Here is a 23196-nt window from a genome sequence, read left to right as displayed (position 1 = left end):
AGCGAGACAAATATGGAGTGGATTCAGAGCCCTTAAATGACTTGAGGAGCCTACTTATAATAAAATGATCAGATGATTTTGGTGGGTCCCAGTTTACTGTATCATTTCAGAGTCCAGATCCTTTGTAATCAGGTCAACAGAGAATTCCTGATACCCTATTTCTCATTGGTCCACGTCACTACTCACAAAAAAAAAAATAAATAAATAAACAGCTTCGGACGCAAAACGAGTAGGGTAACAGGAATTCTCTGTTGACCTGTGATAACAGAGGATCCCGACTCATTATTTCAGATGATTTTGGTTGGTTCCAGATAACCTCCCTTTTTTTTTTTATTTTTTGGTAAATACCAAACCAGGTCGGTGTCCGGAACGGACGCCGATTCAGTACTACCACCACCGGTACGTGCAAGAGACGGACGGTCCTGTCAGGGGCTCTATGGGGCCCGCCGTGATGTATATATTTTATCCATACCGTCCATCCATTTTGAAATATCATTTTTGGGCACAATCCCAACAAATAGGAAGATTAAAGCCTTGATTGGACCACACCAAGGGAAGCAGTGGGGATTGATAGCCTACCACTAAAAGCTTCTCGGGGGCTACGGAAGTTATGGATCAAGCTGATATTTATGTTTTCCCTCCATTCATCTCTACGTGATCTTATGAATAGGTTGGATGGAAAATAAACATCATGGTGGACCATGGGAAGTTTTCAATGGTAGAAGTTCAATCACAGCTGCTTCATCTCTGGTGTGGTACACTTGAGCCTTTGATCTGCATCCCTTTTGGAATGATGTCCTAAAATGATTTATCAAAATAGATGAACGGAGTGGATGAAGTATGTAGATCACTTTCTAAGGCCCACCATAATCTTTATTTTCCATCCAATCCGTCGATAGATAAAGGGTAAAAGGAAGTATCATGTTGATCTAAAAATTTTGAAACCCAAGAGAAGTTTTTAACGGTGGGCACTCACTCACCACTGCTTGAGATATGGATCTTCTTCATTTTTGGGCCCGTGGCCTAATATGAGCTGGCAATATAACAAATACATCAAAGTAGGCTGTAACTGCGTGACCACGGTCGGTGTTACCCCAACCTGACCCAATCTCCTCCCCTGTAGTTCAAGTCAATCTGATGAGCGTGCGAGCCAAGTTACATGGTCCATCTGATGAGATTTACAGAACTCATCCTTTAATATAAGGAAGATTGAGAAGCTCATCGGTCGGTATAGATTATAAAACGTTGGATAGGGATTACAAAACAGCATGGTCTAATGATCTGAACCACACATCGTTCAGGCACTTACCATGGATGGCCCATGATGTAGGAATTATGCCCAGTCCATCTTTTTTACCATCCAGTTCGATGATCCGCAGCTCTTTATCTAGAAACCGATGGATATACATAACGGGTTTACACGTGGTTTATCCATGCCATCCTTTCATTTTCTTTTTCAGCTTTTTTCATGGCGTAGCCTAAAATTGAAGCACATTGAAAGCTCAAGAGGAACACACCTGAGGAAACAACTAGAAAAATGATTTTAACATTAGACCCTCAACTGACTCTTTCTTACATTGTGGTCCACTTGAGCTTTGGATATGCTCCATTTTTTAGTTGAAGCCCTAAAATTATCTTCTACAATGGATAGATGGAGTGGATAAAATACATAAATCAAGGTGGCCCCACATAGTTTACTCTGTACGTTGAGTTATTTGTATGTAATTTGTATCCTCCATGGACTCACCAAAGACGGTGCAACCCTAAACTCAACTAGCTCATTTCAGGGCATTTAACAAAAAAAAAAAAAAACTCAAGTAGATCCTATTATAAGGCAGGCCATGTTGTAGGTAATAGTGGTGATTGACCATTAACATGACACAAGTTTTGGATTAAGTTCATATTTATTTTTTATTTTTTATTTTTTCCTTCATACATTCTTCCAGGACCTTACCAACGGATTGGATGGGACATTAAAAAAAAAAAAAAAAAACTTTACGTGTGCATTAAGAAGTTTTTAATGGTCAAACATTCAATAACCAATGTTTCCTATTGTATGGTTTACTCGATAATTTGATCTGCTACATTTTTTAGAGGATACCCTAAATTTTTCTAAAAAAAGGTATGGCCGTCGTGGATATAGAATACACACGGCAATGTGGGACCCACGTGAAGGGTTGCACCGTCTTGGGTAAGGTTGTGATCTCACCTACCTCCTTAATCTAGGGGGAATCGCTCACATGTAAAGGTGGGCACACTATGGGCCTACCATATCTTTTATTAATGATTCATATTGTTCATTCAAATGTATAAATTATTTCGTGTCCAGCGTTAAAAAAATAAAAAAATGAGGCAGATGGTGGTCCACACCGTCTTAGATTCCATTTAATGATACATGGTTTACCCACTATTGAGACTATCTACGGCCCACCTACCACTCAGATCTATATCGTTTTTTGTTCCATAATATAAAAAGAGATGGAAAAACTTTTGGATGGTATGGATCAACGAAGTTAATGGAGGCGAGTCCCATTTCAACCTTTTAGAGGCTTTATGAATTTCCGGGCTAAAGTTGTAATAAAAGAACTTAGCAAGGGTAACAAGTGAATTTAGAGTACGATTGAAACGCATGAGTAATTGTTTTTCTCTCTGTGACTCATTTACAAAAAGACCAAAGTAACCTCAACGAACTTTTAACTTGTCCTACCAAGCCGCGTAGTAAATCCAACCTCCTTTTTGAAAGAGCTCTCCAATTATCAATTTGAAGCTTGTATCGCCCAGGATTCCAAAGTGGTCCAATGATAAGAACCAACTGACCGTTAGAATAAGGTTATTATGTCGAGGGGAACCCTGCTGGACTGGTTGAGGGCGGCCCTCATCACAAAATGCATAACCCTCATCGAATTAGGCTTATTCAACTAGAGATCTGCGGAGGAGCCATCCCCGCATAATTAGCACAAGGTTGGTGTAGATAATGCTAGGCATTGTATGATTAAAATTTATTGAAAATAAAGTATTAATTAACTAGCACTCACCATAGGCATGGCACAGATGAATGGATCTACAATCTTCTTCGACTGAAGGCCCATTGGAGAAGAATTTTCTCATTGGAAATTGACTGCAGATGGCTAGACTTGTTTTTCGGGTTGCTCACGGTCTTCATCCGATGTGAAAAGACAGACGAATCTACTGTTGGGACAAAAGCTATGGTATGGTGTAGCCCATGCAACCTAGCATGATAAAGTAATCTCTTCACATTACATGTAAAAGAAAGATGCATCAATTGATGGTTATCCAAATAGTTTTCCCTGATTTGTAAGGTGAAATTGTCCGAACCAAACTTTGATAATTTGGTGCAATGGTCCAAATCAAACATGTATAGTGCTAATGGTTAGAATTCGTTAGATTAATATCTACGCCACACCAGATCTACCCCAAACATCTCAAATTAAATACCCTCGTATGGGTAGGAAGAACTTCAAGATTCACCCGTTGCTTTAGGCCCTCCGGCTCTTAGAAGTTCAATACGTGATAAATGCGGACTCCCCGGTAACCCCGCGACTGACAAGACTCTGGGAGACCCACTCTGTTGTACGTGTTTTATATCAATGCCATCAGCCAATTTTGCTTGCCAGGCTAGGCATGACCTAAAAAATAAATTAATGCCATCAGTCAATTGTGCTTGCCAGCCCAGGCATGACCTAAAAAAGAAGCAATCCAAAGGACGCGGATCAGCTACCGAACCCGACAGTAGCGAGCATGGCGAAGCTAGGTCACTGTATTTTTTGGGCCCCACCATGATGTATGTGTTATATCCATGCCATCCATCCACCTTGGAGAGATCATTTTAAGTCATGAGCCAAAGAATGTGGCAGATCCAAAGCTCAAGTGCACCCCACCATATAAAAACAGTGGGGACAGTGATGACCACCGTTGAAACTTTCCTAGGGCCCACCATGATGTTTATTTGAGATCCAACCTGTTTATAAGTTAACAGCTACATGGAATATGCGAAAACAAAAATATCAGGTTGATCAAAAACTTTTGTGGTCCAAATAAGTTTTCAATGGTAAGCATTCAATACCCACTGTTTTCTGTGATGGGGTCCTCTTAAGATTTGGATCTGCCTACTTCTTTGGCTCATGCCCTAAAATGATCTCTCCAAATGGATGGACGGTGTGGATACAACACATACATCATGGTGAGGCATACAGAACGTGGTGACATCACTTAAGTAGCTAGACACGCTATTGTGGAGTTTAGTAGCTAATACGCGTTACAGTCCAAAACTCGAGAAATTTATGACTGTAGACCCTACCTTTTATCCAGAGGTTTTATGAGACAATACAAACCTAACATACGAACTTGGACTTGCTGCTACGGACACCGAAATTGAGGACGAAAATACCCCTCCTTTTAACTGCCGTTGCTTTTCCTCTCCCTTTCCACTGCTTCCTCTTCCTCTCCCTTTCCACGCTTTCACTGCTGATGCTTTCACAACCTTTCCTCACTCCGTTTCCGATAAGAAAGACAAAAAAAAAAAATCCATTTTCTGGGCCCCCCTCCCTTACCAGCATTTTGTCTTCTTCTGAAAATAACCGGTCTAATGAAGAAAGCACGCACCACAGGTATATTTTAAACTCAATTGGGCTCACATTGAATATATGTAGTATATCCACACCGTCCATCCATTTTTCCATCTAATTTAAGGGATTGAGCCCCAAATTGAAGCATATCAAAAGATTAAGTGGATCATACCACAGGAAACAGTGGGGATAATGATTTCCACCGTTGAAACCATAGTAGGCCCAACATTGATGTTTGTTTGTTATCAAAATTGTGGCCCCTAAGAAATGATCAACAGTAGAAATTCAATTCAAAATTTTCATGTAGTGTGGTCCATTTGAACATTGGACACGTTTAGATTTTTGAGCTCAAGCCATGAAATTATCTGTTAAGTTTACCCAGTTGATTTTCTAGTTTGCCTTGTTGTATTTCATGTTTTCCCCGCTGATTTTCTAGTTTGCCCCGCTGATTTTCCAGTTTACCCTACTGATTGTCTAATTTGCCCCACTGATTTTGTAATTTGCCCCACTCAATTCCTAGTTTCCCCCGCTGAATTTCATGTTTCCCCTGATGAATTTCATGTTTGCCCCACTCAATTTTCAGTTTTGCCCTACTGAATTCCATGTTTCCCCCGCTGAAAATCAAGTTTGCCTCGCTGAATTTTATGTTTTCCCCATTGAATTTCATGTTTCCCCCGCTCAATTTCATATTTGCCCCACTCAATGTCTAGGTTCCCTCCCTCAATTTCTAGCTTGCCTCGCTGAATTTTCATGCTTCCCTCACACCATTTCTAGTTTACCTTGCTCAATTTTCATGATTGCCTAATTCAATTTCTAGCTTGTCTCGCTAAACTTCCATGCTTTTGTTGCTCAATTTTCATGCTTGCCTCACGTAATTCCATGATAGACAGCATCACCGAATTTAGTGAGCACCACATGAAGTCATTCGTATCTTTGAAGCCCTGATCCATATAAGCACTTAGACCTGCACGTGCGGACACCCAAATTCAAGACAATAATACACCTCTTTTCACCGCGCCCTTTCCTTAGTTGCTTTCATTGCTTTCACCCCTTTCCACTCCTGCTTTCATTTCTTTCACTCCTTTCCTCACTCCGTTTCCAGTAAGAAAGACAAAACATCATTGTGAGGTTCGCTTCCTTAACAACATTGGATAGCATCCTCCCTGTACATCAGTATTTTATATTCTTCTAAAAATGGTCGGTCCAGTGAAGAAAGCACGCGCCACAGGTATATGTTAAGCTTGCATATGGGCTTTTAGTGTATACATAATCCGATGAAAACAGAGGGGTATTACATAATCCGATGAACATGATGTATTACAAATAAAACATTATTGTGGGGCGTAGCAAGCGTAATCGGATTACGTACTGAGTTAGTCAGTACGCTCCCATCGTACTAAGTAAACTCAGTTGGGCCCACATTGAATGTATGCAATATATCCATGTCGTCCATCCGTTTTTCCATCTAATTTAAGGGGTTTAGCCCCAAATTGAAACATATCAAAAGATCAAGTGGATCATACCACGGGAAACAGTGGACATAATGATTTCCACCATTGAAACCATGGTGGGCCCAACAATGATGTTTGTTTGTTATCAAACCTGTTCATAAGATCATACAGGCATGGATTAATAGAAAACACAATTATAAGCTTGATCCAAAACTTCTATGGCCCCTAAGAAATCATCAACAGTAGAAGTTCAATTCAAAATTTGCATGTGGTGTGGTCCATTTGAACATTGGATACGTTTAGATTTTTGGGCTCAAGCCATGAAATTATCTGTTAAGTTTGCCCCGCTGATTTTCAAGTATGCCCCACTGAATTTCATGTTTCCCCCGCTCAATTTCATGTTTGCCCCGCTGATTTTCTAGTTTGCCCCGCTGATTTTCCAGTTTGCCCCACTTAATTTCATGTTTGCCCCGCTGATTGTCTAGTTTGCCCTACTAAATTTCATGTTTGTCCCACTGATTTTCTAGTTTGCCCAGCTGATTTTCTAGTTTGCCCCACTCAATTTCATGCCTACCCCGCTGATATTCTAGTTTGCCCCGCTAACTTTGTAGTTTGCCCTGCTGAATTTCTAGTTTGCCCCGCTGAATTTCTAGTTTGCCCTGCTCAATTTCATGTTTCCCCCGCTGAAATTCAAGTTTGCCCCGATCAATTTCATGTTTTCCCCGTTGAATTTCATGTTTCCCTCGATCAATTTTATAGTTTGCCTCGCTCGATGTTTTCTTAAAGCGATCGTTTTTTATATATCGTAATGGACAATTTCGTCGTTTATAGTTAAAAAGAAGAGTCACAAGAAGTTTTTCAATCCAGAAGATGTCTCTATCCTCTTTAAGTATTTCCAACTTCCAATTTTCTTGATACTCTTGATTCCCATATAATTTGTTTGGATCCTCATTTTCTTCTTAACCAAGGGAAGGGTCTTCTTTTGTGGATGCCTCTTGTTCCTGTTTAGTCCCCATCATTTCGGATAGTCATTTCTATATCTACGTCTGTTTCTTCCATTTATGAGGTTTGTTTCAGATTCTTAGTGACACTAGGCCAAGGTATTCTGCATAAATAGTAGACACAGGTGATAAATAAAAGAATACTAAAGATTCGAGGTATAAAATTTCTCAATTCTAACACAAGGTACTTATTAGATCGAATAAGTACATTAGATCTAATAGAATTATCTTGCCATATCCAAAATAATACCAATCCAACCCATTTCATGAAGAAAATGTGACCAATTAACTAACCAACAAAACTACTTGTTACAAATAACATCTTGTTGTTGCATCAAAACATATAAATGTTAACTAATCTGGCTAACATTGAACTTGGTAAAATGCAATGGTTAAATAATTAAAAAATGAGATTATTTAGAATACACATTGAATGCTGAGATTACGCATTGAATTTCTGGTAGTTTGCCCCATTGAATATCTAACTCACTTGGCTCAATATCTAGTTTGCCCCACTCAAATTCTTGTTTGTCTTGCTTATGTTAATAATTTGTCTTGCACAATTTTCGATATTTCCCCGCTCAATTTCATGTTTGCCCCGCTGAAATTTCATGCTTGCCCCGCTCAATTTCATGCTTGCCCCGCTCAAGACCGTGACAACCTGAGTGAACTTGACCCCTTCTTAAGTTGGGTCAGTTGATCTAAACCCAAGTTGTAGTGAGGGGTAGGTTGGGTTGGGTTGAGGGCAACCTAAGCCCAACATGACATCTAGAGGACCCAACCTCTAAGTCTGACCTGAATTCCAACCCTAGGTGCCCAAACCCAAATCCAACCTGAAGTTCACTATACTCGAAACTAATCTAACACGACCCTACCTGACCCCAATACATGTGATTATTCTTGCCCCGCTGAATTTCTATCAGCCATTAACAGTACGGCCCATTAGATGCTCCCTCCCTCCCTCTCTCTATACAAGACTATTGCTTGGATGCTCAGGTGGAGTGAGTTGTGATAATGTAATTAATCATATAGGAAACAAGCAAAATGGAGGCAGGATCATTTTTTATTTGTTCTTACCTCTATGCCATAAAATGCAATTCCCACATTGCTTGGCCTAAGGATATGCTTCATGTACTCAGTAGATCAGTGGTTCCCATTGTTTAACAGATCATTTTTAGAGATATTGGCCACCAATCCCAGGGCCCTTTTCAAGTTGACCTTTCACCATATCTATAATGCTCATCTTGAACGGCTATTTGCATTCCACTACTTGAGAGTTCAGATCACCTGTTCAAGGAGATTTTCTGGCATGATCTGTCAACAGACAATAGCTTAAAACCATGGGTCCCATTTGCAAAAACTACATATTAATGAATGATAACTCACTTATAGCTTAGATTTTAGGTATCAATGTTCATCAAGTGGTTTTCTCACTAGCCTAGCATTCAAAAGATTTTTCAAATGTTTTTAAATATTAAACTTTTGTTTTAGCCATTAAAATGGTTTTAGGTAGGCTTCAATTATAATACTCTACCACCTTTTAGCATTTTACATGCTTCACTATATTAGAAGTATGTATATCTCAGATGGAGAGGAGTCACAAACAATGAGAGAGAGGTTTGTCGCCTCTTTGTTCTTCCAAGAGAGTAAGGAGAGAGAGTGAGTTAGACATATTTTCGTCTCTTCTATCCATCACATGTTTCACCTAGTTCACTTGTGTAGATAGCTCTAACATCCCATTCGGACGACATCAAGTGTATAACAACCAGGATATATGGGCCAACTGAGATGTTAGTGTGACATCCACACCATCCATCACTTGCCCCACCTCATTTTAATGTCTTGTCTTGGCTGCCAGATCGGCTACACTTCATATGGCTACGGTTATAATCCGTAGCCATAGGTCTACGGTCATTACTCGACATTAGTTATCGATACTATCGATCATTGCTCGATATTATCGATGACTTATGCTCGATACTATCGAACCATTCTCGATAATATCGAAAATTCATCCATTTTTCGAGTTTTGTTGCTGGACGATTTGGCATTCATCTTCGATATTATCGAACTATGGTCAATATTATCGATAATCTATGGCTACAATTACAATCCGTAGAGGTCTACGGTTATTTTCTCCTCTCTTTTCCCCACAAGTACTATTACTTTATCAACTTTCTTCTTCACACCTAATGCAAAAATAAATAAATAAATAAATAAATAAAAACAAAACAAAACAAAACAAAAAAAAAAAGAGAGAGAAAGAAACAAAGCATTAGGACACCATAGAGAATGTAACCTTTAATATGAAAAGTTCCAAATTTATGCTATAGAGATTTCCAATCTGGAGTTTGAAGCTCTAGTTGCCTATGTAGATGGAAGAACGCCAAAAAATAACCTTTACAACAACTTTTTTACCATCATGCATGTGAGCAACATGAACCTTTGCGAGGGAAGCACTTGCTAGTGGAACAAGATCGAACTCAACAAAAATCTGTTTCACAAAAAGATTGCTTCATTCAGTTGGCAAGTTTTGCACCAATTGATCATTTAATCAATCTATAAAACTACTCTTCATAAAAAAAAAGAAGGAAAAAAATCAAAGACAAGAACAGGGAAGTTTTGGCTGTGTATTTTGGTGAGAAAAAAATATTAACGATGAAAATCTCATGTACCCAAGATGATATGAACAAAGAATTTAACAAACAATGAAAGAAAATGAACATAATTCATGTGGCATACTTCCAAGCTCTTTCTTGAACATTTCACAAACTTGATCGTAAGAAGAAACCGGGTATCAATTTAGCATGGACTGTCTCATTGTCTATACGTATTCTTGAGGAACCAAGTATTCATACAAGAGAGACCAGCAACTAGAAAAGAAAATTGAAGAACGTTGCACAGATTGAGCAATTAACCACATTAAACACACATTGAGCACGCAATTAACCACATTAAACATTTACAGAAGATACGAAGTACACAGCTCAATAGAAGATCAGTTCATCAATTGTATGATTACACTCATCACAAGAGGTGGGAAGTAGTGGATCATGTGACTTTCTACAGCGCCAAAGCTGAACTTGATACTAGTTGAAAGTCTATCCATGGTTGAGTCTCACATGACGTTTGTAAATTTGGGTCCACCTCCCTACTCAAAATTAGTGCTACTTGTATCGCTGATACATCCTATTGAAGATATTGTTCGTTGATGTGTTAACAAATAAATACCAAACAAGGAAATGTATAGTTGCACAATTGGAACATCTGAAATTCAAAGGAATGACCAAAACAACTGATTTACTAATCTTTGTAATTTTTCTCCTTAGGTTTCACGACTGATATGTTGGGTCCTCTAGAAGTCATGTTGGGCTCAGGTTGCCCTCAACCCAACCCAACCTACCCCTCACTACAACTTGGGTTTGGATCAACTGGCCCAACTTGAGACGGGGTCAGGTTCACTGAGGTTGTCATGATCTTAAGTGGGGCAAACATGAAATTGAGCAGGGAAAGTATGAAATTGAGCGGGGCAAACTGAAAGTTGAGCTGGGCAAGTTGAAAGTTGAGGGGGGCAGTATGAAATTCAGCAGGGCAAACATGAAATTCAACAGGGCAAACATGAAATTGAGCGGGGCAAACTGAAAGTTGAGCATGGTAAGTATGAATTCAGTGGGGCAAATATGGAATTGAGCGGGGCAAACAAGAAATTCAACGAAAAAAACATGAAATTGAGCAGAAAAAATATGAAATTGAGTGGGGCAAACATGAAATTGAGTAGGCCAAACTGGAAATTGAGTGGGGCAAGCATGAAATTGAGCGGGGCATACATGAAATTCAGCGAGGCAAACATAAAATTTAGCGGGGCAAACATGAAATTTTGCAGGGAAAACATGAATTTCAGCGGGCCAAACATGAATTCTTAATGTCAACAAGGATCTTACAACTCAAGGCTTGAAAGGTTATATAAGCAATCACATAAGTCTTCGTATGAACTTGGTAAGCCTATAAGTATCCTTTTGGAAGCTATTTTGTTAGGGATTTACAAGCTACCTATAAGTATCCATAGGTAAGCCTATAAGCTATTTTGGTAAGTTTGTAAGTATCCTTATGGAAGCCTGTAAGAATCCATAGGAATCTTACATTCATGTTGCTAGCTATTTTGTTAGGAATTTACAAGTTACCTATTTCGTTACGAATTTACAAACATGACATCTACTTTAGTCTATCGTCCAAACTACTATGGTACAATATCATGTATTGCAAACCGAGTCAATAACTTCATTAAATTGAGCGGGGCAAACATGAATTTCAGCGGGGCAAGCATGACATTGAGCGGGCCAACTTGAAATTGAGTGGGGCAAACATGAAATTGAGCGGGGGTAAGCATGAGAATCAGCGGGGTAAACATGAAATTGAGCGGGGTAAACATGAAATTCAACGGGGCAAACATGAAATTGAGCGGGAGAAACATGAAATCCAGTGGGGAAGACATGAAATTCAGTGGGGCAAACATGAAATTCAGCGAGCCAAACTGAAAATTGAGTGGGGCAAACATGAAATTGAGTGGGGCAATCTAATAATTGAGCACGGCAAACTGATAATTGATCGGGGCAAACTTAACAGATAATTTCATGACTTGAGACCCATAATCTAAACACATCCAATATTCAAAGTGACCACACCATATGAAAATTTTGCATTGAACTTCTACTATTGAAAATTTCTTAGAGGCCACTGAAGTTTTGGATCAAGCCTATAATTGTGTTTTCTAGTAATCCATGTCTGTATGATCTTATGAACAAGTTTGATAGCAAACAAACATCACTATTTGGCCTGGTATAATTTGGATGATGGAAATCATTATCCACACAGTTTCTCGTGGTATGATCCACTTGATCTTTTCATATGCTTCAATTTGGGGCTAAACCCCTTAAATTAGATGGAAAAACGGATGCACTACATACATTCAAGGTGGGCCCAACTCAGTTTAGATGGAAAAACGGATGCACTACATACATTTAGGCTCAACCCCTTCAATTAGGTGGAAATCATTATCCCTACTGTTTCCCGTGGATATACTACATACATTCAAGGTGGGCACAACTGAGTTTACTCAGTACGATAGGAGTGTACTAAGTTACTCAGTACGCAATCCGATTTCACCTGCTATGCCCCACAATCATGTTCATTCAACAGACAATATATTAAAATATACCTGTGGTGCATGCTTTCTTCATTGGACCGGCCATTTTGAGAAGATGACAAAATGCTGATATATGGAGAGGATGCAATATAATGCTGATAAGGAAGGGGCCCATAGAAAATGGTTTTTTGTCTTTCTTTGTAGAAACGGAGAGAGGAAAGGAAAGTGGGTGAAAGTGAAACAGTGAAAGCAAGGGGTTGGAAGAGGAGGGGTATTTTCATCTGAAATTTTTTTATCCGTATGTTGAAGTCTAAGTCGTATGGTAAGTTTATTTTTCTTTAGAAAAACCACTGGATAAAAGGTGGGGTCTGCAGTCGTAAATTTCTCATTGAGTGGGGAAATATCAGAAATTATGCAATACAAACTATCAAAATAAGCGAGGCAAACATGAAATTCAGCAAGATAAACTAGATAATTGAGCAGGGCAAACTAGATATTCAGCGGGGCAAATTGACGATTCAGCAGGGAACACTAGAAAAACAGAGGGGTAAACTAGAAATTAAGCGGGACAAACTAAAAATTAAGCGGGGCAAACATGAAATTCAACGGGGCAAACTAGAAATTGAACGGGGTAAACATGAAATTCAGCGAGGCAAACTGAAAATTCATCAGGCAAACATGAAATTCAGCGGGGCAAACTTGAATTTCAGTGGGGCAAATTAGAAATTGAGTGGGGCAAACATGAAATTCAGCGGGGCAAACATAAATATCAGCAGGAGAAACATGAAATTCAATGGGGCAAGCATGAATTTCAGTGGGAGAACCACGAAATTCAACGGGGCAAGCATGAAATTCAGCTGGAGAAACATAAAATTCAATGGGGCAAGCCTGAATCTCGGTGGGGTAAACTAGAAATTCAACGGGGCAAACTGAAAATTGAGCGGGTGAAACATGAAATTCAGCAAGGCAAACATGAAATTGAGCGGGGCAAGCTTGAAATTCAACGGGGCAAACTAGAAAATCAGCGGTGTAAATATGAAATTGAGAGGGGCAAAATAGAAAATCAGCGGGGCAAACTTAACAAATAATTTCATTGCTTGAGCCCGAAAATCTAAACATATCTAATATTCAAATGGACCACACCACATGGTAATTTTGAATTGAACTTCTACTGTTGATCATTTCTTAGGGGCCACGAAAGTTTAGGATCAAGCTTATAATTGTGTTTTCTATTAATTCATGTCTATATGATCTTATGAACAGGTTTGATAACAAACAAACATCACTATTGGGTCTACTGTGGTTTCAACGGTGGAAATCATTATCCACAATGTTTCCCATGGTATGATCCACTTGGGGGTCGTTTGGCACCGTGGATTGGAGGGGATTGGATGGGTTATCCAATCCCCATGGTTGTATGGAAGCATAAAGTGACTGGGCGGTTTCTAATCCCCTCTTTAGGGGGTTTACAATCCACGGTCAAAGCTTGGATTACACCTAAAATTATTTCAATAGTTGCAGGTGTAACATGTGTGTCACTATAGACTATCATTTTATTGGGCACATGGCCCACAATGATGATCAGCACCCTCCGAACATTGTCCATGTAAATCAGCACTGTCCAAACATTGTCCAGGACCATCCAAACATTGTCTATATTAATCAATGATTAAAAATCATTGGTTAGTCACTCAAACATGATCTTGTGCTTGCGGTCCATTCGAGACTTGGAATTTCATCATTTTCAGGCAAAGCATATATTTTAGCGGGCTTATCATAACTATAGTGTCAAAAATTATATATCTTACTAATTAGGGATATTAAAGTTGATTTAGTAATTAAATTCAAACCCCTATACATATACCATGCATTGGTATTTTTGAATTAAAGTTGTTTCACATTTCAGGGTGCCAAACACACTGGGAGGATTGCCAATCCGGGGGTTTCCAATTCTAGGGGTTCCCAATCCAGGGGTTTCCAAATCCATGCTCCCAAATAGACCATTAATCTTTTCAAATGCTTCAATTTGGAGCTCAACCCCTTAAATTAGGCAGATAAATGGATGGACAACGTGGATATACTACATACATTCAATGTGGGCCCAACTGAGTTTAAAATATACCTATGGTGTGTGCTTTCTTCACTAGACCCATCATTTTCAGAAGAGGGTGTGATTGCTGATGTACACGGAGGATGCACTCCAATACTGTTAAGAAACCGGCAATAAAAGCAGCGGTGAAGAAGCGGTGGAAAGGGGAGGGAAAGCAACAGAGTAAAAGGGGCAGTGAAAAGAGGGATATTTTCGTCCTGGAATTCGGTGTCCGTACAAGGAGGTCTAAGTTCAAATGTTAAGTTTGTATTGCTTCGTAAAAACCGTTGGATAAAAGGTGGGGTCCACAGCGTAAATTTCTCTCCAAAACTCACGTGGATCACACCATTGGGAATTATGACACCAACCATTGAAACCTTCCCATGTTCATACCATCAGATAAACCTAGATGAATGGAAACACAAATATCTTGATCTAAAACTTTTGTGGCTGCCAATAAGCTTTTAACGGTGGGGTGTTTATTCTCCATTATTTCCGGTGGTGTGGTCCATTGAGCTTTGGATCTGGGTCAATCTTGGGCTCATACCATAAAATGAGCTGGAAAAATGGATAGATGGTGTTGATGTGAAATATATACATCGCAGTGGACCCGCAGCGATGCCACCAAGCAATAGGCTTCTGACAACAGGATCACACCGATACAAAGCATATATAATCTAGGAACGAGCCCCAAACATCACAAGCAGTATCCGGTCGATTAAACACCTGCCATTCATCGTAAGAAATATGGTAGCAAATTAAAGAACTAGCCTTCAGGTCACTCATCACCACGTGGAGTTTCAATCAAACTAGTCAAAATAGCTGATAATGGATGGCAATGAACAAGCCTGCGGTTGGCTCAGGCCTACTCAAAATATTAATTTTTCTTAGCCCAGTCTTAGCCCATTGCCAGCTTTAATCATTCCACATATTCAACATCAATATCTACATTTTACTAATAAAAATATTCAGTTACATTTTTTTTCCATTAAATTTTTCAATAAACTGTTCGACGATAGACAGATTGTACAATTAGACAGATAGACATGTATATATCTTTGCAGTGAGATTGATGCAACCACATAATAAAAGCCGAGGAAACCAATGGCCTGTTTAAATCAACCACACATTCAGGAGGACAAGCCTCCTCCATCCTAGATCCGACGGCAGAGATGGTGGCTAGCCGAAAATCATGGCCGTAATTAGTTGCGCATAGCAAGCACGACCTCAATGTAGTTGCCCCATCTTCATCCTATAGGGAAAGAAGTCAAGTCTAAAGAAAAAAAAAAACATGATGCCCTATCTTCTCCTTGCACACTGAAAAGTCTAAAGAAAAAAACACGATGCCCCGTCTTCTCCTTACACACTGAAAATTAAGTCTATGGACACAATCAATGCCTTGCCTCCTTCCGTTTGAAAATGTATGCCCCATTCACACCCAATGAATTCAATTCTAGGGATCCTAAGATAATATGGTAGAGCCCGTCGAGCAATTGATGCCATTCAAAATGTTTCCCCACTTTAGATGGTAAAATGGTCCAAACCAAACTTTGATGGGATGATCCCAAATATTTGATTAGTATGGGAAATTGAGGTTTGATGGATGGAATGGTCTTGTTTACACTCATTTTCAGTACTTGACGTAGACCAACGAAGATGTCATGTGGAGACGCACAGAATTGTATTATGTGCTTGGAACAATCAGAATCATACTAGTGTCAATGGTGATGGTTAGAAAGCTCTGTAAGATAGAAAAAGATTTTACTGGCTACTGAAATCGCAATTTCAAGGTTTACAAGAGCGGTTACCAATACAAAAGGGATACTAGATGTCGAGCTGCAGGTCAAGACCTTTAAGGTCATGACAGCATTTTTCTTCATCAAACCAGATACCAACTACACTGCACTCTTAGGGAGATACTAGATGAATTCCAACAGGTGCCTCCCCTCGTCAATGCAATAGCTCCTAATATTGTGGGGTGAACCCTGAGCATAAATCATTTGGTCTAAAAAATTGTCATTCACCGTGGACTCAAATATGTTTGAAGCTAAGTTCTACAATAGATGGTTTAGTCCATTTCCCCTTATATGCCAAGACAAAAACGGTCATCCAACCAGAGTCATAATGGAGTCGAACCTTCACAAGATTTCGACATGCCCATCTCGGCTAGCTCAACTAAACAATGGGATTCTTTCGCTGTTGGACAAAAATATATTGAAATGAAGACCGGATTGAAACTCCAAATTGGCAACATAATTGCTATTGCAGAACTTCTCGTTAAGGTTGATTCTTGCACCTTTGCGGCGCCAACCAATTATCACCATATTAGAGGGCTGGTCAATGGAACCGACTATTACGATTGCATTGCTGAAGAAGCTTTGGACACAGAAAAACAACCGAGAACGGTTATTTCATATCAACAACAATACTCTATTAAAGAAATCCCTTAATCAAAGAAAAAAGTAGAAATGCCAAAATCACGGCTATAATTAAAAGGCTCAGAAATGTCTTTATACCTCCGACGACCAAGGAGACATCTACATCCACACCGCTGAGTGCCTTACGGAAGAAGACATTGTAGCGGATGACGGATTAGCCTTTCATGAACTCGAGCCAATAGCCCCCAAGATGGACGATGCCAAAACCAACTATTGAAGCAAAAAAAATATGTGAAAAAAGTATGAAAATAAGATTGTTATGCGACTGCCCAACATAGGTGCATTTTACAGCTGCACAACATAAACAGTGATGCTAGAATGACAATTTGGGGGCAAATTGCCCAGGATGCATGAAATACCCATTTTGTGATCATGCAACAAGGGTGTATTACGCAGATGCGCAACTGGACTCATTGTGTTGTTTTGGTGGTTCACATGTGTGGAAGCCTATAAATACCCCCCTCCCCCTCTCATTTCATTTATTCACAAGTGAGGAGCTTCAAAAAGATCAGAAGAATCTCAGAGAATCTTCGAAGGTTCTTAAAGTGCCCTAGTTTGTCAAATTACGTGAATGTTGAGTCTGTCCTTAAGAGAGTTCTAAGACGAATATTTCAAGATGAATATCTCAACAAGAATAAAGTTTAAGTACTACAAACAGTTAATGAAGCCTCACTTCTCTAAACCAAACCCTAAGGTATATGACCCCAATCCAACTTATAACTTCAATTCATTGAAAATCATCTTTAGGAAGTTTAAGTATTTAACACTTAGAATGATAGAGGAGTTAAACATGAATTAAATAGATAAACTCGATTGCATCGATTTGCAATCGAAGTCATTTTCGATTGCATCGAACATGGTTCGATTTCATCGAATAATATGCCCATTCTGTCCAACAACAACATAACCACCTGCTGGGAAATCTCGATTAATCGAATATAGCTCGATCTTATCGAAATTCAATAGAATTGAACCCTATTCGATATAATCGAGTTTGGGCACTCCTATATAGAATCATTCTCAAAAGTGTTCATCGATCCAATCGAGTCACCTTCGATTATATCGAGAGTTAGATCTCGATTGAATCGAATCATACTCGATTACATCGAACTCGAGGAACATTTTGTCCAACAAGCTTTCAAAGAATATATATATATATATATATATATATATATATATCTTTAATCGCATCGAATGATGATCGATTGCATCGAACTTCAGGATAAAATCCTCTAGCAACTAAAGGAAATTTTCTGAAGAAATTACAATAGGATCGAACTACCCCTAAATGACATCGAAGTGCACGTCGATGTAATTGAATGGTATTCGTTAAAATTGAATAAAGTCTGTTCTACATAAAAACGAACATATATGTGTAGAAAGTCGATACAATTGAATGAGATTTGAATTATCGAAATTCAAATTTTGATAATATCGAAGACTATTCAATAGTATTAACACTGATAGATTTCTACCCATTTTTTTATCGTTGTGATTCTTCTTCTATAAATACATCAAGTTGCACTACAAGAAAAGACACTTTTACCAACAAAAATTTTCGTAGGCAAAAGCCTTTTTTGCGTAGGCAAAAACTTTTGCTGACAAAAATTTTCGTCGGTAAGTTTGTTGCTAAAAGACCGAGGGAGAAGACTTTAACCCACGAAAAAAAATTTCGTTGGCAAAGATAAGACTTTTGCCGACGATTTAATTTCATAGGTAAAAGCTTTTACCAACGTTTTTTTCGCAGGCAAAAATACTGACAAATCGTTTTCCCTACGATTATTTTCGTAGCTAAAAGGATTTACAAAACATTTACCTCCAAGTAATTTCGTGGCTAAAAGATTGACGAAACTTTTACCTACAACCTTCTTCGTAGGTAAAAATTTGTAGGTAATAATATGTACAGAACTTTTACCTACGAATTATTTCGTAGGTAAATATCGTTTCAAAAGTTTTACCTACGAATGTTTTGGTAGGTAAAACCATTTTACAAAACATATATACTTTCACAACTTTAACCTACGAATAGTTTCGTAGCTAAAAATATTTACTGAACTGTTGCCTACGAAAATTTGCGTAGGTAAAACCATTTTACAAAACATATATACTTTCACAACTTTAACCTACGAATAGTTTCGTAGCTAAAAATATTTACTGAACTGTTGCCTACGAAAATTTGCGTAGGTAAAAACTTGATGTTACTCTGACCTGCGAAAAGTTTTGTAGGTTTAAAAAAACCTGCATCATACGTTTACCTACGAAAATTTTCGTAGGTAAAAGTGCCTTATTTTTTTTTTTTCATCCTCCAACCAAAAAATTCCTAGTATTCACTGTTACAATATTCCTGATATACACATATCATATGAATATTTCATCATATTCATATTCACATTCACATCCATTTAAACCTAAAGTATGTAAATCTATTCAAATATAAACTAAATCCATCAACATGACATTTATTCACACATAAGTACATATAAGTTTAACATCATAAATAAAATACAAAAAATCACAAAGATGAAGGCGGAGGTGGTGGAGTATCAGTGGGTAAGCATGTAGTGAGAGCCTGAAACATCTCTGTCATCCGTCGCTCATGCTCCACCCGCATCTCCTCCATCCTCCTCTCCTACTCCTCTCTCTCCCTCGCCTGCTCCTCCATCCTCCTCCTCTCCTGCTCCTCCCTCTGCCTCGTCAGATCCTCCATCCTCCTCTCCTGCTCCTCCCTTTGCCTCGTCAGATCCTCCATCCTCCTCTCCTGCTCCTCCATCTGCCTATCCAATTGCTCACTCTTCTTCTCCAGCTGCTCTCTGATGTCATAGACGACGACCTGTAGCTGTTGAACCTTTTTCTCTGCGATATCAGCTCGGCGGGTGGCACTCTCGCCAACGACGATGGATCGGGTGGAGGCAGCTCTAGCGGGTGCCATGAGCTTGGCACCATGGCCAAGCCCACGCACATATCCAGAACAGGTGTCAAGCACCTCACTCAGGATCTCTGGCTCACTCCGCTGAGTACCATCGGGAGTAGACAGATTGCGTAGGGTGTCCATCGCCGCCTGTAATGAAAACATATGAATTTTCTCTAAAAAATGACATTATTATAATTTAATGCAATTAAATTTTACAATGCAAGGATTTTTACCCAAATCTCACCGGCTCTAGGATGTACCCAAGATCCCGTCGCCTGTCGACAATGAGTCCCTCTGTAGAGGTCTACCGGTCCGGGCTCCTGGCCAGTGACGGAATCTCACTGTGCAATCGAAAGGACAATAGAGTTAATATAAATGTATAGAAAGAATATATCAACTTAATAATTACCAGTAATTTCTTACCATGTTGTGACGAATTTCTGTAAATGACTTTGAACCAGCTACGTGGTTCACTTCTAACTTTCCCCTGTTGTCAGAATTTATTTTGCTCCTCTTCTGAACACATTATTCATAATACATTGTTATTAATTACGAATTTAATTGTTACCTTAAGATATCGTAAATATGTAAATATTACCTAAAAAGAATCAGACGAAAATCTATCGCAGAGTATCCGCCAGTCGTCATCGGTCACGTGCGGCGGTGCGGACAGTGCGGCCTCCTCGTGGCTCATGCACCGCTTGTACCACTTGTGTAATACGGAGTGGTACTCCTTGAACCGCTCCTTGATCATGTCATCGACAGCATAGGAAATGTGCGGAACACTCAAATCCAAGTCAAATTTATCCTGCAGTTTCGTAAATAATAGATTAAGTCAATAAACTTATTAAGAAAATAACTTAACTGTAAAATGAACTTTTATAAAAATAAATTTTAAAAAACTAAAATTTACCTGAAGACGCTAACGGATGAGCTATCGTACATCATCTGTCACGTTTCCCCAACGGGGGGTGGTGGGGGGATCAGAGATCGGCATAAGACACCGACCTTCAACGTAAACAGTCTAGCATCGTTCCCAACAGGTCTAATGCAATTCTGTGGGAACTCTACCGTCACCCTACCATCGCGCGTAAGTCGCTCGAAAAGCAACCCACGCGTGGGTCCACGTCCTCATCGGCTGGTCAACGACGCTGTTACAAAAGAAATCACTACCAAAAAATTAACCAAAGGCTACGGACTATGAGGGCTTTTAGCTACGGTTTAAAGCCGTAGTTATTTTACTACGGGTTTAATCCGTAGCTAAAATAAATATATCTGTAGCTAAATCAGTGAATAATAAACCGCCAAGTATTTCATTCTCGCGGGTCCTTTTATCATTCCCTCTCTCCCAAAATATCTCACGCGCCCTTTCCTTGCCTCCACCTCACCCCCACGCCCTAGCCCCACCTCCACCTCTCTCTCTCTCTCTCTCTCTCTCTCTCTCTCGTTCCCATTTGTTTCCCCCTTTTCTTCTTCTAGGGTTAGGATTTTTATTTCCCATTTTCGATATTTTCTTCACCTCTCTTCTATGCAAGAGGGAAAGCATCATGTTGACGGTGATTCCGTCAATAGGGGCGATTCGAGCATCAGCAGCAAGTTTGTGGACACTGAACAATTTCAGAGGAAAGTAACAATTTCTACATTTCTCCTCCTCAGGAATGGCCCTCTCCCTCTCATCCTGGTCTTCTCCTGCTGCTTTGTTTCTCTCTCTACCTCGGAGATTCCTTACCCCTTCCTTCAAGCTCCATGCCTCTGTTTCTTCCTCCATCCGTCCGCCACCCAAGGTCGTCCTCAAAAGGGAGCTCGGTAAGAACAGCAAGCTCATCGATGCTCTCTCTCTCTCTCTCTCTCTCTCTCTCTCTCTCTCTCTTATTTTATATTTTCATTTTCCTTTTTAAAAAAAATTGTGCATGCAATTGGGTTTGGAAAGTCTTTTTTTTTTCATACTATGCTGGGGTCAAACACCTAAATTTGGTGCAATGACCATTCGGGTTTTCATTTTGTACAAGTGGGGGGTATGGTTGGACGATCCAGACTGTTGGTCTGACGGGTCTCGCTGTTAATTGACAATGGACGGAAATTTTCAAAGATTGGCAGATCCCAACCGCATTTTATGTGGACTTTTTCTTGGTTGGATATGAATTGTTTGCTGCATTTTCTATCTTGGCTGCCTATTGGTCCACAACTTTTTGAAGGGCTGGGATTCTTTAATCAACTGTTTGGATCACTGAAATGCTAGTCCCACTTGTCCAAGCTTCAAATCTGAATGGTGAGCATTGTGTGGTACCTGGGTTGTTGGCGCTCCTTCATAAGAGTGTTCTCCACCATTTATCTGGAAGTTTCATCCGGGGGTGGGCCCTGCGGTGGATAGGGGTAAGAGCTTGAAATTGCACTGATCTGATGATGCTCACCATGTGAAAAGTGTGTCCTACAAATGTAAGCAGAAATGGCAAATGGACATTGTATACATTTGACGGGGAAAGGTTGATGGACGAACTCTGTGGTTTTCTTTGTCCATGGTCCATCGTAGGTGGGGCCGACTGGTTTGAGTCACTGTAAAAATGGTCAAGTATACTTTGGGTGTTGGTTGATATTTTTTCCCCCCTCATGCCTTGTCTGAAAGAAGAAAATGAAAATATGGGGAAACAGCTGAGTGGAGGAGATGTTTATAGCTTTTACACATGTCAGTTATGATGACCAGTAATGGTTGGTGTTATCCATCATTATACACAATGTCCAATCAAACTTTTTTTTCCTCAGGCTAATTAGTACATGTGGGCCCCACCTGTTGTTTATCCAAACCATTCATATAGTGGGCCACATTTGTAAATGGAAGATGCTAAAACATCTCTTCCATCAGATAATGATCCTATCGGATCAAACCTATCTTTCTCCCTGTAAAATGTGGAATCAGTAGCTATAGTCATTCTTTGTTTTTCAAGTGACTGATAGGGGAGAGATTGGGGTATAGCCCAACTCATTATGAGGAGTCTCACTAGATGAATGGTTTAGAATTTTTAGCTCACTGAAAGGTCACCCCACTTGTCCCATTTGGGTTGGACGAATGTGTCAATTCTTTCGGTCGAGTATATTATTATACCCTCCTATACGACGACTGATGACTGCTATTTTTATTTAATTTACAGATATTAAAAAAAGTAACAATTTCAGCAGTGATTCCGTCAATGGGGGCGATTCCCTGGTATTGCTCAGTGCTTGCCATCTTTTCCCTATTCTGGCTAGACAGTTTTCATTTCTTATCATGATTATGTTGAAATTACAGGGAAAAAGGTTCTATGCAGAGGAAGGTAGAGGTACTTCATGATTTGAGGCATTTGTTAACGAAGTCTGAGGTGCCTCCTGTTGAAGCAGCCCTCAAAGCTGTGGGAAATTCCTGTTCTTGTACAGTGCCTTTCATTTGGATCATCAGATGAGCAGGTCCAGAAATTTTGACTTCTGTTGTAGTAGTATATAGCTGGTTTAAACATTTCTTGTTTAGGTCATTCTTGTTAGAAATTGGAAGCTAATCACTTACAACATTCACAACTTAGGAGTAAGATTTTCCTGTTAATTACAT

General features: G+C 39.4%; 1 protein-coding gene across 3 annotated transcripts; it reads right to left on the bottom strand.

Annotated features, from left to right (window-relative positions):
- Positions 1–19204: 19204 nt before the first annotated feature.
- LOC131254797 (uncharacterized) lies at positions 19205–20453 on the bottom strand. 3 transcript variants are annotated; one of them, XM_058255513.1, is made up of 4 exons: positions 20218–20453; positions 20043–20135; positions 19853–19960; positions 19205–19766 (listed from the first exon to the last, which is right to left on the bottom strand). In XM_058255513.1, exon 4 carries the CDS (start codon positions 19758–19760, stop codon positions 19338–19340), a length of 423 nt encoding a protein of 140 aa, XP_058111496.1. In that variant the 5' UTR covers positions 19761–19766; positions 19853–19960; positions 20043–20135; positions 20218–20453; the 3' UTR covers positions 19205–19337. The 3 variants fall into 3 exon arrangements, with proteins under 3 accessions (XP_058111496.1, XP_058111497.1, XP_058111498.1); XM_058255514.1 differs by having other exon boundaries at positions 19864–19960; positions 20218–20427; XM_058255515.1 differs by lacking the exon at positions 20218–20453 and having other exon boundaries at positions 20043–20211.
- Positions 20454–23196: the final 2743 nt, after the last annotated feature.

The sequence above is a fragment of the Magnolia sinica genome, chromosome 9 (assembly GCF_029962835.1).
Source record: "Magnolia sinica isolate HGM2019 chromosome 9, MsV1, whole genome shotgun sequence".
Taxonomy (NCBI): Eukaryota; Viridiplantae; Streptophyta; class Magnoliopsida; order Magnoliales; family Magnoliaceae; genus Magnolia; species Magnolia sinica.
The sequence above is the reverse complement of the archived record's forward strand: the minus strand, read 5'-3'. Positions and strand labels throughout refer to the sequence as shown.

Coding starts and splice junctions, on each gene's coding strand:
- LOC131254797 (XM_058255513.1), bottom strand. CDS start 19,760: ATGGACACCCTACGCAATCTGTCTACTCCCGATGGTACTCAGCGGAGT.